The 15,966-nt window shown below is 45.7% G+C and overlaps 1 protein-coding gene across 3 annotated transcripts in view; it reads left to right on the top strand.

Moving 5' to 3' along the window:
- ALDH18A1 (aldehyde dehydrogenase 18 family member A1) overlaps positions 1-15,945 on the top strand; it is a 46,984-nt gene extending 31,039 nt beyond the window's left edge. For all 3 annotated transcript variants that reach the window (XM_082631301.1, XM_082631299.1, XM_082631300.1), the window contains 8 exons: positions 1,030-1,123; positions 3,601-3,821; positions 6,365-6,502; positions 8,927-9,122; positions 9,226-9,347; positions 11,341-11,527; positions 12,539-12,634; positions 14,926-15,945. In XM_082631301.1, the coding sequence (XP_082487427.1) occupies positions 1,030-1,123; positions 3,601-3,821; positions 6,365-6,502; positions 8,927-9,122; positions 9,226-9,347; positions 11,341-11,527; positions 12,539-12,634; positions 14,926-15,107 (1,236 nt within the window). In that variant the 3' untranslated portion in view covers positions 15,108-15,945. The remainder of the gene's footprint in view (positions 1-1,029; positions 1,124-3,600; positions 3,822-6,364; positions 6,503-8,926; positions 9,123-9,225; positions 9,348-11,340; positions 11,528-12,538; positions 12,635-14,925) is intronic.
- Positions 15,946-15,966: the final 21 nt, after the last annotated feature.

The raw sequence follows: 15,966 nt of genomic DNA, 5'->3' as shown, positions 1-15,966 counted from the left end.
TCATTTTCCCTTTCGTCTTTTATAGGCTGAAGCCTAAGGTAGCTTTGCATCACTATGATGTTTTGATCAAAAGTATCATGAAAATCATGAGACCAGAGAGGCTCCCAAATCCTGCCACATACTGGGCAGGGAAATGTAGGAAAGTAACTTTTCCCACCTCATCCAAATCACCAAGATTACCTAGAAGATGGAAGTTCAGAGCCTGCTCCGTATCATAGCCCTGCCCTGTCCACAGTGACTCAAGTCAGTTGAAGTAGCAGACACGATGAAGTGTGAGAAGGTCGGGTGGCAGCAGGATGCTGGCTTCCCAAGGGTTGTGGTGTTAAGGCTGGATTTGAAAGTGATGTATATAGGTTTCTTCTGGGGAGTACTTTGGCCTGAGAAGGGAGAAGAAAATTTAAAATAACTACAAGTAGGAAAAGGAAAGCCCAGGAGAACCCTAGCTTCTCTCTCTATTAAATCACTTCTTTTACTCCTTTAGTAATCACTACTCTGATTTGCCATGTTTCCTTATCTAGGTGGGTAAGGATTGGGGTCTCCTCCAGCATCCAGGACTGGGTTTTTCCCCTTTGACTGAATTCATTTAATAAATAATTGTCGAAAAAGAAGAACTAGATGCAAAAACTTACCTGGGAAATCAGCTTTACAGCTGGTGCTATTAAATAGGTGAGATGTGTATGTCATGCTGATTCAAAGTGCCGGCGCCTGTCTCATGAACAAACTGAATAATTCATCATACCCTCTCCCCCACCACAAGGCTGTGGTTTGCTAATCATCATGATCAAGAGTGGTAAAAGAGGAAGAAAAGTGAGAAGAAATGGGGAGGTTAGTAGTGAGAGAGGAAGGAGAAATGAGGGGAGCAGTGGTGGGAAACGAATGAGTGAAGTAAGGAGGTTTCAGTCGTTGATGACTGGGATTTAGGAGCAAGGCCTGGCACACTCAGAAGAGTAGGTTTAAAAGTGTGGTGTGCGTTCTTTATGGGGCAGTATGTTTGCTTATTTGTTTTAATGTTTTACCTTTTTTTCCTAGAGAGCAGAGATTATCCATCATCTGGCTGATCTGTTGACGGACCAGCGAGATGAGATCCTGTTAGCCAACAAAAAAGACTTGGAGGAGGCGGAAGGTAAAGACCAGGCAACTTAGTTATAGAGAGATTTACTTTGGGTTTTATTCTTTGTTTTACTAATAACTCTTGTATCATAGTCTGCCTAAAGTCAAGATGGTTATGGAAGAAATTACATACTGTATACATCATTTTTATTGAGGGTTGGTGGCTGGTATTCATTGGGAGTTTTCAAAGTACACGTACTACCTCCACCCCTTTTCTCAGATGTTCCATATAACACCTACCCACCCCCCGCCCACTGAGGGGCTTTTTCCTTCCATTCCCCACAGTCACAAGCCATGGCTACTGTGGCAATTTCAAGACAAAAACGAAAAAGGTTGAGGACTTCACTATTTTAGACATTAGGCTAATAGCAGCTAACATTTACTGAGGCCTTTCTGTGTTTCTGGGCATTATGCTAAGGGACTGACAGGCAGGATCTGATTTTCTCTTCAGAACATGGTACCTATAAGGTACCTACTATTTATTATCCCTATTTTACAGAGGAGAAAACTAAAGCGGAGAGAAGTTGTTACATGCCTAAAACCATACAGCCAGTGGCAGATCTGGGAACGAAACCCAGATGGACAGTGCATGTCAAATAGTTGTGGGAATAGTTTGTGCAGCCTGTGTTGAAAGATAGCTTATCTTCTAGTTCCTTAACCAGCGTGTAGTCTGCCATCCAGAAATGCCCTTGAGGTGCTAATGGTAGCGTAAGTGAGATGGCTGAACTCACATTGAAGACAGCTAAATATGTGGAGTCAGGTAGGCCCTCACCTTTCTCTCCTTTTCTTAATTCTCTGTCTTTTCCACCCTAAAGTAATGGGGGTTGATTTTACGGAGTTTTTAATTTCCTTTTCTTGTGAATAAATGTGCCTCAAATTGAACATCCGAATTAGTGGTGTTCCCTTTAAAGAAACCTTGCAGGGCTCATCAACATTATTTTCATTCCTTAAAACATTTTTGAGCCATTACTTTGGAACTTCCTTTAGACTTTACATCTGGTCTTCTGAATTTTTGCAGTATTGGAAAGCTATAAAAAATTTAAATAAATGGAAGAAATCTTTATTGACATCTTATCCAATTCTTTAAGTTAAAAGAATTAAGACCCACAGGGGTTAAAGCTGCTGCTCAAGGTCACACACCTAGTTGTTGGTAGAACTCTGACTTCTGATCCCAGTTATCTCTCTCTGGAAATCCGCAAGGACACACATGGCTTAAGAACAAAGTCTCAGGTATACACAAGCGTGGTAATCACCTTTGAGTCCGTGAGCCCATTTCAGGAAATTTATCCCTAAGAAGAGATTGCAAGAGGAAAAAATAGCTCTGTATAAGTTTCTTACAGCAGGATTATTTATACCATTGAAAACTGGAAACAACCTGAGTGTCTAATAACACAGATACAGTCATGTACATTGAACTGTATCAACTCAATGGAATATTTAGTAGTAATTAAAATAATTTTGGCAACATGGAAAATGTACGTGCATTATGAGGTGAAAAACTAGAGTACAATATTTAATATGCACTACAATTAAAACGATTTTTAGCGCATGGGGAGAAGTGAAGAAAATTAATTAAATTGATGTAATTAGTTGATAAAATTATGGTTTCTTTTTTTTTCTTAATATAAGGTTGGCTCCTCCCCTCCAAAGTAGAAGTCTTTCTATAATTTTATCTTGGTGGTTGTGACTATAAAAAAGAAGGGGAAATTTTTCATAAGATCATTCAACATTAACCATAGTAATGATTTGTGATATGTGATTCCAAATGGTTTTCCTGAGTATGTGTGTGTTTGTGTGTGTGGAGAGAGAGGTGATCACACTGTGCATGCTGTTATATGCAAATTTAAAGAAAATTCTGTATATGAACTTACCATAATTCTATTTAAGTTTTTATTTCAAAAGAAAACATCTTTATTACTTCTGCTTATAAAAATAATTCACTCATTATAAAAAATTAAAATAACGCAGAAAGATAGGCAGAGATCTTCACTGTTCTTGATGCTTTCCGACATCTCTCTGCACATGTATATGCAGTGTGTGATAACTAGGGTGATGTCATACATGCTGTTCTATAGTTTGCCTTTTTCACAAACTACGTCCTGGACAGCTTTCTATATCAGTAAATATAGATATTTATTTATAGTAACTGCATTGTAGCCCATTGGCTGAATCTATAGGTAGAATCCAGTTTCCCACTATAATAAAAATGCTGTGATAAGTATCTTCACTACATGCAGGTTTGCTGATACAAATGATAAATTTCTGGAACTGAAATTGCTGGCACCAAGGGTGTGGGTGTCCACACCTTTACATGATGATGTATACTGCCCAACTGCCCCTCCCAGAAAAGCTGTGTAAATGACATGTCCTTGTCTCCCTGAGACCCCCTGAGTTCCATGTCTGTTCCTAACACAGTGCCATGTGTTCAGTAAAACAGCCGTAGCCCGCCCAGGTCTACTGCTTCATCATGTGCTCTTCACACCTCTTCAGGGAGACTCGCAGCTCCTCTGGTGAAACGTTTGAGCCTTTCCACGTCTAAATTGAACAGCCTGGCTATCGGTCTGCGGCAGATCGCAGCCTCCTCACAGGACAGCGTGGGGCGGGTTTTGCGCCGGACCCGAATTGCCAAAGACTTGGAGCTCGAACAAGTGACTGTCCCAATTGGAGTTCTACTGGTCATCTTTGAATCTCGCCCTGACTGTCTACCCCAGGTATGTGACTAATGCCTGGCATTAGGGTGGGGAATTGGAGGAAGAGCTTCTTTTCAGGACTCAGATAAATCTCCTGAAGATATCTTTCTTTTCTTTCCTTTCCTCCCTCCCTCCCTCCCTCCCTCCCTTCCTTCCTTCCTTCCTTCCTTCCCCCAGAGGTAATTTTTGAGACTTTATTCTCAGGTTGCACTTAAGGCAATTTATGTTTTTGATTTTTCTGGTAATTCTAAAAAAGGTAATTCATATGTCCATTTTACAGTTAAAGAAACTGAAGCTTATAGAAGTTAATTTTCGTGTGACATTTGTAAGGATGGAGCTGGGCCTTGAGCCCAGATGAATCTCCCATGCCATGACACAGGAGTACATTTCCAAAAAACTTAGGACTTCCCTGGTGGTCCAGTGGTTAAGACTCTGTGCTTCCACTGCATAGTGTGCGGGTTCAGTCCCTGGTCGGGGAACTAAGATCCCACATGCCGTGCAGTGCGGCCAAAAACAAAAACAACAACTTAGCTCACTGGAGCACTTTGTTCCCTGACCACAGAGTCCCTGCTAACCTACTGCAGGCTCATTCATCTAATAGCTGGTTTTGCCCATGAAAAAGACCCATTTATTATCAGTGTCGCAGATGGCTTCCTGTAGGTACATCTCTTAGGAAGAAGAACTTTCAGTAGTTAATGGAAACTAGCATGTGACCCCCTTTAAGAAATCTGACAAATCACAGGCTGAGGCAAAACCATGTGGCAGAGGTTTTGCCAAGTGGCCATGCTCTGAAGTATAAGGTGGTATTAGAGGGTGGTCTTGCTCATTGCCCTAAATTCTCTCCCAGAAATCTGGAACCACTTCCCCACTGGACTGTCCAGTAGGATGATACCAGCTTTTTCTTTGCACTAGCCCCAGAGTCTCACAGAGAGATTCTATTTAAGAACAAACAAAAGGGACTTCCTTGGTGACTCAGTGGTTAAGAATCCGCCTGCCAATGCAGGGGACACGGGTTGAATCCCTGGTCTGGGAAGATCCCACATGCCATGGAGCAGGTAAGCCCTTGTGCCACAACTACTGAGCCTGCGCTCTAGAGCCCTCAAGCCACAGCTACTGAGCCCGCGTGCCACAACTACTGAAGCCCACGTGCCTAGAGCTCAGGCTCCGCAACAAGAGAAGCCACTGCAATGAGAAACCTGAACACCACACGAAGAGTAGCCCCCACTCGCTGCAGCTAGAGAAAGCCAGCGGGCAGCAACGAAGACCCAGCACAGCCAAATAAATAAATAAATAAATAAATAAATTTATAAAAAATAATTGAAAAAAAAAATAAATAAGAACCAGTACCTTTTTACACTAGGGCATAGGTGACCATGGGAGTCCCACATGCTCTGTGGAGGCTATTCCCTGACATGATCTAAAACCAGCTGGTCCACCAAGGGACTCCCATACCATTGGGGTCTGTCCTGAGCCCCTTTCTGGCTGCATATCTGTCTCACAGATAACCCCCAGAGATAACTGCAGAACTCCCATCAGCTGGTAGAAGTGGGTCTTAAGTCTCTCTGTAGGCCGTGTTCATGAAGTTTTCTCTGCTACCTTTTATCCATAGTAGCAAATACTTCATATGGGAAAGGTTTCCTCTTCAGCCAGTTACAGCTGAGGTTCCTCACATGGCATCACAGAATCCATGAATCCTAAAAGTTATATGTAGAATGCTGTGTGTTTGTGCGTTTATCTGGGAAAAGTTTACATAATTTTTGTAAGGGGTTCATGAGCAACAAAAACAAAAAGGGATTAAGAACCATTAATCTGGAGATTAAGGTATTCAAGCAAGTTTTTTAAAGTTTCTTTTGATACATTACAAAAACGGGAAGATTTTCATTCATCCTGAGAGCATTCAGAAAGTTCAACTTCAGGCCTTGGATGATTAGGTGAGTGTCATTAGCTCTTGGCTCTAACAGGGTAACTAACCCTCCCCCTGGATGGCCTGCTTCTTCCTCCCAGCAGTCTCTGCCGCAGCTGTCCAGGGGCTGGCAGCTCTAGTCCTCTCCAGGGTCTCAGCACCAGCCATTAGAGCTCTTGGAACAATGACAGGGCCAGGGTAGGATGTGGCCAGAGATGCCGCCCAGCCTGAGTCAGGTGGAACAACACCTGAGTCAAGAGGCCGCTGAGCACCTGTCCTCCACCGTGGCCAGAGAGGGGAGTGCCCATGTGACCCTGGGCACTTAACTCAGGTTACAGTGTAATGGTGCTAAGGAAGCTGTACAGTATAGTTCCTAAGATCCGGGGCTTTGGCTCTGGAGTCAAGGCCCCCAGCTCTGCCGCTTATAAGCTGTGTGACCTTGGGGAGTCACCAACTTCTCTGTGCTTCAGTGTCCTTATGTGTAAAGCAGAGGATAAGACAGGTACTTAATTCACTGGAATGTTGTGAAGATTAAACATGGTAGGCCTTACAAAGTGATTAACAGTGCTTGGCGCAGGAAATGTGCTCAGCGAGTGCTAATGTTACCGTTACTTTTACTGCTTTTTCCCTTTGGTTCATTGCTCTCCTCTTTGATCTGCAGGTGGCAGCCTTGGCTATCGCAAGTGGTAATGGCTTGTTACTCAAAGGAGGGAAGGAGGCCTCACACAGCAACCGGATTCTTCACCTCCTGACCCAGGAGGCCCTCTCAATCCACGGAGTCAAGGAGGCCGTACAGCTGGTAGGTCCCTGGGAATGAGCCAGGTCAGGCCCAGAGGGGCCAGGTCAGGTCTTTGGGTGTTTGAAGCAAAGCTTAGGCCACATAAGGCCGAGCCAGTACAGGCAGGTTTGATTGGAGGAGCAGCAGGTCCAGTGTGCCAGTGACATTAGACAATAGCAGGGCTGCCTTGACCCAGATGGATCTTGAGTGGCTCAGGAGGGTCCCTCTCATACAGCTGTGTCCTGGTACCGCTGATTTACAAGAATGCCTGTTAGCCCTTCATTCTTAAGGTCACAGGCAGCAGGAATACCAGACCCAGACTGTGAGTGAGGCCTGGGTTCTGCTCACTGGTAGTGATTTAGGCCAAGTCAGACAGATACATTTTATGAAGGTTTGTCAGAAACCGTCATGCAGCTTGTAAGTATGAGGTCATGCTGTTAACACTATTATTATTATGGTCATTATTTTAACTGTTGTGTCACTCTCCTCAACCGTCCAGTGGAGGTTTTGAAGTCCTAGATAGTTTTATTGAGTACCTACTGTGGGCAAGGCACTTTCATTCCATTATCTCATTTAATCCTCACAACAACCTTGTGAGAAAAATTATTAGGTCCATTTTATAGATGGAAGAAAAATAGGCTCATTGGTAAAATAACTTAGCCAGAATCACCCAGAGTTTAGATTTGGACCTAGGTTGACTCCAGATCCTTCTCTTTTTCTCTTGAGGCCCACTCACTCCAACATTCCAGGATTCCGTTGGCTGCTAGGAGGGTGTCTACAAACCTGCCTCGTTACATGCTCCCTGACAAGAAGCTGGGTTATTCTTACAGCAACATAGTGGGTAGAAAGAGCACAGGCTGTAGGGGCTCTGATCCCAGCTGCTCCATACCCTAGTTTAATTCGACAGATTTCCTCCTCTCCTCCTTCTTATTGATGTATAACATACATAAAGTACCCTAATCACATGTGAACAGCTCTGTAATTGTGTCCGCGTATATACACGCATATAACCACCCCCCGCATCAAGATACAGACTATTTCCAGTACCCCGAAGTCTCCCTTGTGCCCTTCCCCATCAGCAGGCCCCACCCCACCACCAGGAAACCACTCTCTTTTTACTTTCTTTACATTCAATTTCTTTTGCCTATTCTTGAACTTCATATAAGTGAAATAATACAAAACGCACTCTTTTATCTGTATTTCTTTTGTTCAGGTATTTCTTTCTCATGTCCATGAGATTCATCCTCATTGTTGCATCTAGCAGTACTTTTCCCCTTTTTATTGCTGTGTAGTATTCCATTTATATGAACGTACTACAGCTTATCCTTTCTTTTGTCGATGAACATTTTGGTTGTTTCTGGTTTGGTGCAATACAGATTAAAGTTGCCATGAACCTTCTTGTACATGTATATTTGTACTTCTTTTGTGAGTAACATGTCCATATGGGGGAAAATTAAAAAGAGGAAGGAAAAAATGCCCATAACCTCAGAGTTCTAACACAAGCACTTTAGTCACTCCAGCCAGCATCCCAGGGTAGAGGTTGTCAGCAGAAGTCATGGAGAACCGTGACTCCCTAGCAAGACCAACATGTCATTAGGCTGTGATTAGAGAGCGAACGGAGCAGCCACTTCCTTTTGTGATCTTCAGAGCCTGGCATACTCTACCTCCTCGAACTTCCAGAGATAGCACGTTGTACCTCTTCTAGCATCTTAAAAGTGTCTGTCCTGTGTTACGGCTAGTCATAGGGTAGTCCTGTCTTCCCTACCAGACTCTGAGTTCTTTGAGGGCAGGGACCCTGTCTTGCATGTTTTGTAATGCAGAGCACAGGACCTAATGTGTAGAGTTTGATAAGCATTTGCTGGAGAACTTTCAGTTCCCATGATCAGGAACTTAATCTTGTTTTTGTTTTTAATATTTATTTATTTATTTTCCTTTTTTTTTTTGGCTGTGTCGCATCTTAGTTTTGGCTCATGGGATCTTGGTTGAGACATGCGGGATCTTTTCATTATGGCGCACGGTCTGCTCGGGTTTCTCTCTAGTTGCAGCACGCGGGCTTCTCTCTAGTTGTGACGTGCAGATTTTCTTTCTGTAGTTGTGGCACGTGGGCTCCAGGGCACTTGAGCTCTGTAGTTTGTGGCACACGGGCTCTCTTGTTGAGGTGCGTGAGCTCAGTAGTTGGGGCACACGGGCTTAGTTGCCCCGCAGCATGTGGGATCTTAGTTCCCTGACCAGGGATCGAACCCACATCCCCTGCATTGGAAGGCAGATTCTTTACCACTGGACCACCAGGGATGTTCCTTAATCTTGTTTTTGGAATAAGTTTTCAGAGCATCAGACTTAGTTCTCAGGAGATACAGACATTTATCTCTGAAAGGGATGCTGATACTTCCATATTTTGTGTGATCAGAAGATGTCATCTTTATCTTTTATTCTCTGCCTTTTCAGGTGAATACCAGAGAAGAAGTGGAAGATCTTTGCCGCCTAGACAAAATGATAGATCTAATCATTCCACGCGGCTCCTCTCAGCTGGTCAGAAACATCCAGAAAACTGCTAAGGGCATTCCAGTGATGGGGCACAGTGAAGGCATCTGCCACGTGTACGTGGATTCAGAGGCCAGTGTCGACAAGGTCACCAGACTAGGTGAGCTCAGTGGTATCCCGTCTTATGTGGGCAAAATATTTGTCATGTCCTCGGTGGCTCTGGATCATGTTAATAGAAGCAATTTTTTGTCCTCCTCTTTCAGTTAGAGACTCTAAATGCGAATATCCAGCCGCCTGTAATGCTTTAGAGACTCTGTTAATCCACCGAGATCTGCTGAGAACACCATTATTTGACCAGATCATTGACATGCTGAGAGTGGAACAGGTAGGACAAGTCCATCGCTTCCTGTCTTCCCTCCCGAGATTTAGAAGCCTGTGGGATCAGACTGGGAGCAGCTGCCCTACCATTTAAGGAAATGTGAGAAGCAATATTTTTGAGCATCTGCCATATACAAAGTTCTGTGCTGAGTACACAGTGAGTAAGACATGCCTTTGCCTCTGACAGTCTAGTGGATAGAAGAAACCCATACACAAATAGCTTCATTCCAAAGTGGTGTGTGTTCAGTGTTAAGAGGGTTCAGAGATAAAGCAGGTCACATGGCAGCCCACTGAATGGACTCTTTCCTGCCACCTCTTATTCAGGAGGCATACAGCTTATGTTTCTGAACACACATTCTTGTTTGGATTTGATTTGAAAAGATGGTGCAGAAACGTTCTCAAACCAAAAATTTATATATAGCTGCTCCTCCACAGATGTCTTCAGTTACCAATATTAATGTGCTTATTAATACAGTGATATTTGGGAGTGAGCAGTTTGTATAATGTCCTCTCTGGATTATTTTCTTACCACGTCATTAAGATTATAAACCACCAGTGCCAGTAAGTTTTGAATATAAATGTATGCTCCATCCTAAATTCCTGATTGCAAGAAAGACAGATGTTCTCCAGGTGAAACTGGACAATCTTAAATGTTCTGTCAGGATGCATTTTAAGCTTTAATATCTGATGTCAGAATTACGTAAACTAGCACAGCAGTAGAGAAAGTGACTGCTGGTCTTCGTTGCTTTGACCCTGAGCATGTGTCTCTTCCCTTCCATCCTTTTGCTGAAAAGGAAGACTTCAGTCAGCTTATAAATGTGGCATGGTCCCAGTTTGGAAAATGAAAATAAATGTACCCCACAAATTATAAGGGAGTTAGATCACATGATCACTTATGTTTGGGGCCTGACCTTCCACTAGTGGCCTGTTTGAGTGCTGACGTATGCTAGGCACCACACTGGCCTGGACTGGACAGGAGGAAAGCTCTCCTGTATCCAGGAATGAAACACCCAGTTCTGATTCAGACAAACCCACAATATCCTCAGTCATCCTCAGCATTGCCTTGAAATTCCTCAAGTCAGAATGAGCCAGTATGTGTACTTCAGCACCTTGTAGTGCAGGAAGTACACCAGAGGACGGCTTGGGGTTCCAGCCCCTGGGGAACATGGTTGGACCCCAGGCCTGGAGGAAGTGTGGTCCCAGATAGGAAACCATTCAGGGCCTTGGGAGCAACGAGGACATGACCTATGTGGCTTGTTGTGACTTGAGCCAAGTCAAGAGCTCGGCCCTAAAGAATCAAGGCGTGAACGCTGCCCTGGGAAGGTCTCAGAGAACAAGGCCTGAGTGGGATCACACTGTGACTGGGGTCCCCAGTGACCAGCCTCAGCATCCTTAAATTCCTCCAGCCAGAAGCAGGATTAGCCCCAGAATCTGGACCTGAGCTGAACCTGGAGAAGGGGCCAGACTGACAAAGTCAGAAATCTAACGACTAACCACAGTTTGAAGTGGTTTCCAGCCAAGTACTATTTTCCTCTAAAGCACGCCTAGGACTTCTCCAGGGCAGAGGGAGTAGAAGTGTGTTTGTGGCATCTCCCTCTTTCCATCTGAGTCCAATGCCTAAGTCCCACATGCTGGGAATGGGATTTTTCTAGTCACGTGTTCATTTTAGTAAAATGCCAGCAGTCAAGGGCTTATGTCAATAGCCCATTAAATGCCTTGCACATTCTTCACATTCAGAGGCTTCCTGCTTAAATTCCTGCTCCAGTTTTACTGGGGGCCCATTGCTGACAGGTGGCCGTCAGCATTTCCCAAAGCAGAGCATCCTGGAGGGTGGAAGGCTGCCTCTAAAAGGAAGCAGGGACTAGTTTAGTTTCCAGGCCACAGGAGCCCTGGACTCATCATCTTCAGGCTCATCTTGCTGTTGGATCCCAGGGGGAGGAGTGTGCGCTTGCCTCTTTCTGCTGTGTTTATGTTGTTGCCCCGGACTTCCTCTGTCCCAGGTGAAGATTCACGCAGGCCCCAAGTTCGCCTCCTATCTGACCTTCAGCCCCTCCGAAGTGAAGTCCCTCCGAACTGAGTACGGGGACCTGGAACTGTGCATTGAAGTGGTGGACAGCATGCAGGAGGCCATCGACCACATCCACAAGTACGGCAGCTCCCACACGGACGTCATCGTCACAGAGAATGGTAAGTGTGCAGGGGCTGCAGCACACGGGGTCTGCGTTTTCTGCCTTGATCTCCAAGCTGACCCTGCTCCTCTCAGCCCCTCTTAGCCTGCAGGAGAACGTAATCTCAGCGGACTGATAATAGTGCCTGGTGTGGGCGGCACTTGCTGGTTTGCTGAGTGCTTTTACGTCTGTTATCTCGCTGTGTTGTCACAGTGGCCCCGAGGGAGGAGGTGATTCGCTCCACTTTAAACGTGGCTCACTCTGTGTCAGAGGCGTTACCATTTAATCCATGCAGCCGTCTTTCCCGGTTGCTAGAATAAACCCATTTTACAGCCGACGAAATCAAGGCTCAGGAGTTTAAGCGCAGAACCAACTCGTTTAGGGCAAAACCAACTCTCCACAGTCACTCATTCCCTCCACAGGTGAGCCTGGGTGTCAGGCACTGGAGGCCCGATGGTAAAGGATGCCAGCATGGCCCCCTCCGGGAACTTCCAGTCAGTTTACTGGGGAATCGCAGCACCACCGGTGAAAACAGTTAATACTTGAGCCCTTGCCATCTGCTGGGCTCTGGGATGAGTGCTCCATGGCTGTTGGTTCGTTTTATCCTCTCTGCAAGCCTGGGAGCTGGGTAATATTGTCAGTCCCCATTGTGCTCAGGCACAGAGAGGTTCAGAAGCCTGTCCACAGTCACCCAGCTGGTGGGTGTGGAGTTTGAGTTGAGACTTTGGCATTTGACTCAGAGCCTATAATCAGATAGTGTAGACAGGCCATTGCAGCACTGAGGGTATGTCTGCAGGGAGATCTGGATTCCAACCCAGTCTTTCCCAGGTACCTACTCCTTCAACAACAGGACTGATGAAGCTGGTTTGCTTTCTTTCTGTTTCAGATTTTTCACAAGTCTGCATGTTTAATACGTGGGGAAGCACCTCAGGGGCCTGGGCCCTGCCCCAGTCAGGCCCTGTTGGGTGGCTGGAAGCAGGGATGTTCTCCCTGGGCCATCCTAACTCAATTTCTTCCCTTTATGCTGCAGAGAAGACAGCAGAGTTCTTCCTCCAGCACGTGGATAGTGCCTGTGTGTTCTGGAACGCCAGCACTCGCTTCTCTGATGGCTACCGCTTCGGACTGGGTAAGAAAGAGTCTGGTCGGGGAGAAAGGAGTCCCTTGTGAATCACTGTGTGGCCCCAAGGAGCATGGTGAGGGTGGAGGAGACACCTGGCCTTTACAGTCACGTGCATGATCAAGATGATGCAGACATACCGAGGGAAGGTTGGTTTATGAGAGAGAATGATAACAGCTGCCATGAACTGGTAGAAGTCCTGTGTTCTAGGCATTTCACATGCTAAGAAGGTAGGTACTTGTATTTCCTTTTTCATAGATGAGGATGTTGAGATTCAAAGAAATGAAGTAACTTGCCCAAAGTCATGCAGCTGGTGTTCAGACCCAGACTTCCATGAGTCCAGAGCCTGGACTCTGCCACGTACAGCAGACCAAAGTGTGTCTGCACGCGTGGATTATGACAGGTGTGCATGCCAAGGTCCCGTGAGAGCACTGCCGCTGCAGACTTACTCCTTTAGAGGGACACAGCCAGGTTGCCTCAGAGCTAGGAATCCACCCTGAGGACAGGACAAAAGAAGGTGTTAGTACCTATGCTGGGCTGAAGTATGAGCATCAGAAACAAACAGGTAAGCCCAGAGGTGCAAGGTTGACTTCTAAAGCAGACTTTGAAATAAAAAGCTTCAGAAAGACACCCTCCCCCCTTCCATCGTTAGTAATAAATTCTCCATCCCCCAGTAGTATAAGGAGCTCTCAGACAGTCGCTGGTTTTCAGGGGTACCATTTTACAAAGCTCCAATTAGGCATTTGTGGCACATCTGAGAATTATTTCAACTACTTAAAACATTTTAATCCCTCTGAACATTTGAATAGAGAGCTGCCTAGCGAAATAGTTCTCACTGAATTGTTAAAGATTATTAAAGGGAATTTTACTGTTATTCTTAGTCATTGGACTCTTTATTTTTAGTGCCCTGTTTCTGTTGTGTTGGGGTTTGGTTTAATTATCACATCCCTTGCACTCATCTTTGTATTCCATGTTCTTGAAGAAGAAATAGCACACTTGTAAGGGCTGAGGTGCCCAGCTTTCAAGTGAAAGTCCAAGATGGGGGAGGAGCAAAGGCCACTCCATTGTCTTTCCATCAGCCGCTCAGAGCAAAAGCTCAGACTCTGGTTGGGTTAAGTTCCTGTGAAATGCATGAATAACAGTAACAGATAATATTTATTGAGCATTTACTATATTTCCAGCACCGTGCTAAGTGCATCACATGCAGTATCTCACTTAGTTCTGCATAATGGATTCTATTATTTTCTTCCTTTTCCAAAAGAAAAACCTGAAGCAAGAGATGGTTAGGTAACCTGCCCAAAGTCATGTGGTCTCTACGCTATTAACCCAGAATTTGAAGCCAGTGGTCACCCTCTCCTTGCCAACCACTGCCCCAGGCACCTCTGCATTCGGGTCCTCGCTTGCTCCTCTCTGCCTGCAGCAGCTCTCCACTGCTGTCCCCCGGCCGGCTCCTTCTCGTTCAGGTTTCAGCCAAAGGCACCTCCTCGGGGAGGCTCCCACTGACCACCCTATCCAGGGTGCTGCCGCCCTGCCACACAGTCTCTGTCCCAGCACCCTTCACTGCACCCCATCACCACATGGAATTACTTGTTGAACTGTTCTTTGGCTGCCTTGCCCACAAGAATACAAGCTCCATGAATTGCGTCAGTTGGTCACCAGCTCATCCCCAGGTCCCAGCCCAGGGCCTGCTCAGTGAAGCTGTGATGAGCAAAGGAGCCCCGCCTCAACTGCACACCGTGCAGAGCACCAAGCCAGACCCGGGAAGAGCCCCGGTGCCCCGCGTCTGAGGCTGGAGCAGGAGGGAGGAAGACGAAAAGCTCTCTTTGGTGTAGTCAGCAGCCATCTCATGAGCACCTAGGAGCTAGGCGTTCTAGGGAATACCTAGAACACGTCCCTTACCATCTAGGGTTTAAAGGATACTCGGGGAGATGAAACCTCTATACACTGTCGTACACCTGAAACAATACCCAAATGTCAGGTGATGGTACGCAATCCAGACACAAGACAGATACCAGAGACAGCACTTGAAGTGTTGTCAAAACGGATTGGGGATAAAATACAAAAGAGAGGCCCACGGTCAGGCCCCTTCTTCTTTTATTAAAGAAGGGGCCTGACCGTGACTCACAGCAACCAGAGAACGTGTTTATGGGGACAGTGGAAGTCAGGCTAGCCCAGGGAGGATGGGTCAGGAGAGGGCAGAGAGAGGGGGCCAAGTGAGGAGAAGGAAGAGACGTAGGCCTGGTGGGCGGTCAGGAAGCAGAGGCTGGGAAAGCCACATCCTCATCCGTGCTTTTCCACAGGAGCTGAAGTGGGGATCAGTACATCTCGAATCCACGCCCGGGGACCAGTGGGACTGGAGGGACTGCTTACTACCAAGTGGCTGCTGCGAGGCCAGGACCACGTGGTCTCGGACTTCTCAGAGCATGGAAGTTTAAAGTACCTTCACGAGAACCTCCCTGTTCCTCGGAGAAGCACCAACTGAAAGCATTCAGAGGAGAGCCGGGCATGTTCCGAGCGGTCTGCACAGTTAACCTCATCTTAAGCCTCTCGGGGTGAACCAGGTCTTGTCTCCCACCTCCTGGAAGGGCCTGCCTGTTGGAAAGTGCCCCTCAGCATTTATTGGGCCATGTGGCAACATCAGCCTGGGCTAAGGACTCTCATTCCAGCTCACCCTTTTCTTTCTGTCTTTTTAAGTTAGAAAATAATTGCTCTGGATAGGGATTTTGCTTAATTGCTAGAGGGGGACTTAGCTTCACATAGTGCAGTTCCCTTCAATGATAGAAACAGAAAGGTGCGGTTTCCCCACATAAAAGGCAATGGAAAAATCACGGTCGCTTTTTACCTTTTATCACCTCAATGAGGTAGAGTCTCCCTTGGCATGTGGTTGTTATAAGAGCCAGTCGTACCTGATGAGTCTCCACGTTTCATTTCTTTCACACTCTTAGTCGTCTTCAAAAAGGAAAGATTTGGAATTGAGAGAGAGGCAGCTCTTTTTAGCATTCTCATTAGAAACAATCACAAAAATAGACTGAATCATTTGTACTAGGAAGATTGACCTTTTGTATTTATTTGTGGAGTAAATATAAATAAGCTGTAAGCCTCTGAATCCAGGAGCTCAGCCCTACCTGTGACATGGTTGGAACCTGGAGCTGCAGACAGGAGGTGCAGTTTCAGGATGAAGGACCTACAGCCGTTGTGCTTGAAATTTTTATATGAATTATTTTGTCATCCTATCCTCTCCCTCCAAAACAAAAATTAGAGGATTATTTTAATACTTTGGATTCTTGCCCCCTTTTTGAGAAATAAAGTTCTTACGAGAAGCCTGTGTGCATGATTTAAGC

This window comes from Mesoplodon mirus (genome assembly GCF_964341445.2).
Source record: "Mesoplodon mirus genome assembly, chromosome: 2".
In the NCBI taxonomy this organism is placed as follows: domain Eukaryota; kingdom Metazoa; phylum Chordata; class Mammalia; order Artiodactyla; family Ziphiidae; genus Mesoplodon; species Mesoplodon mirus.
This window is presented reverse-complemented; position numbering and strand designations above follow the sequence as displayed.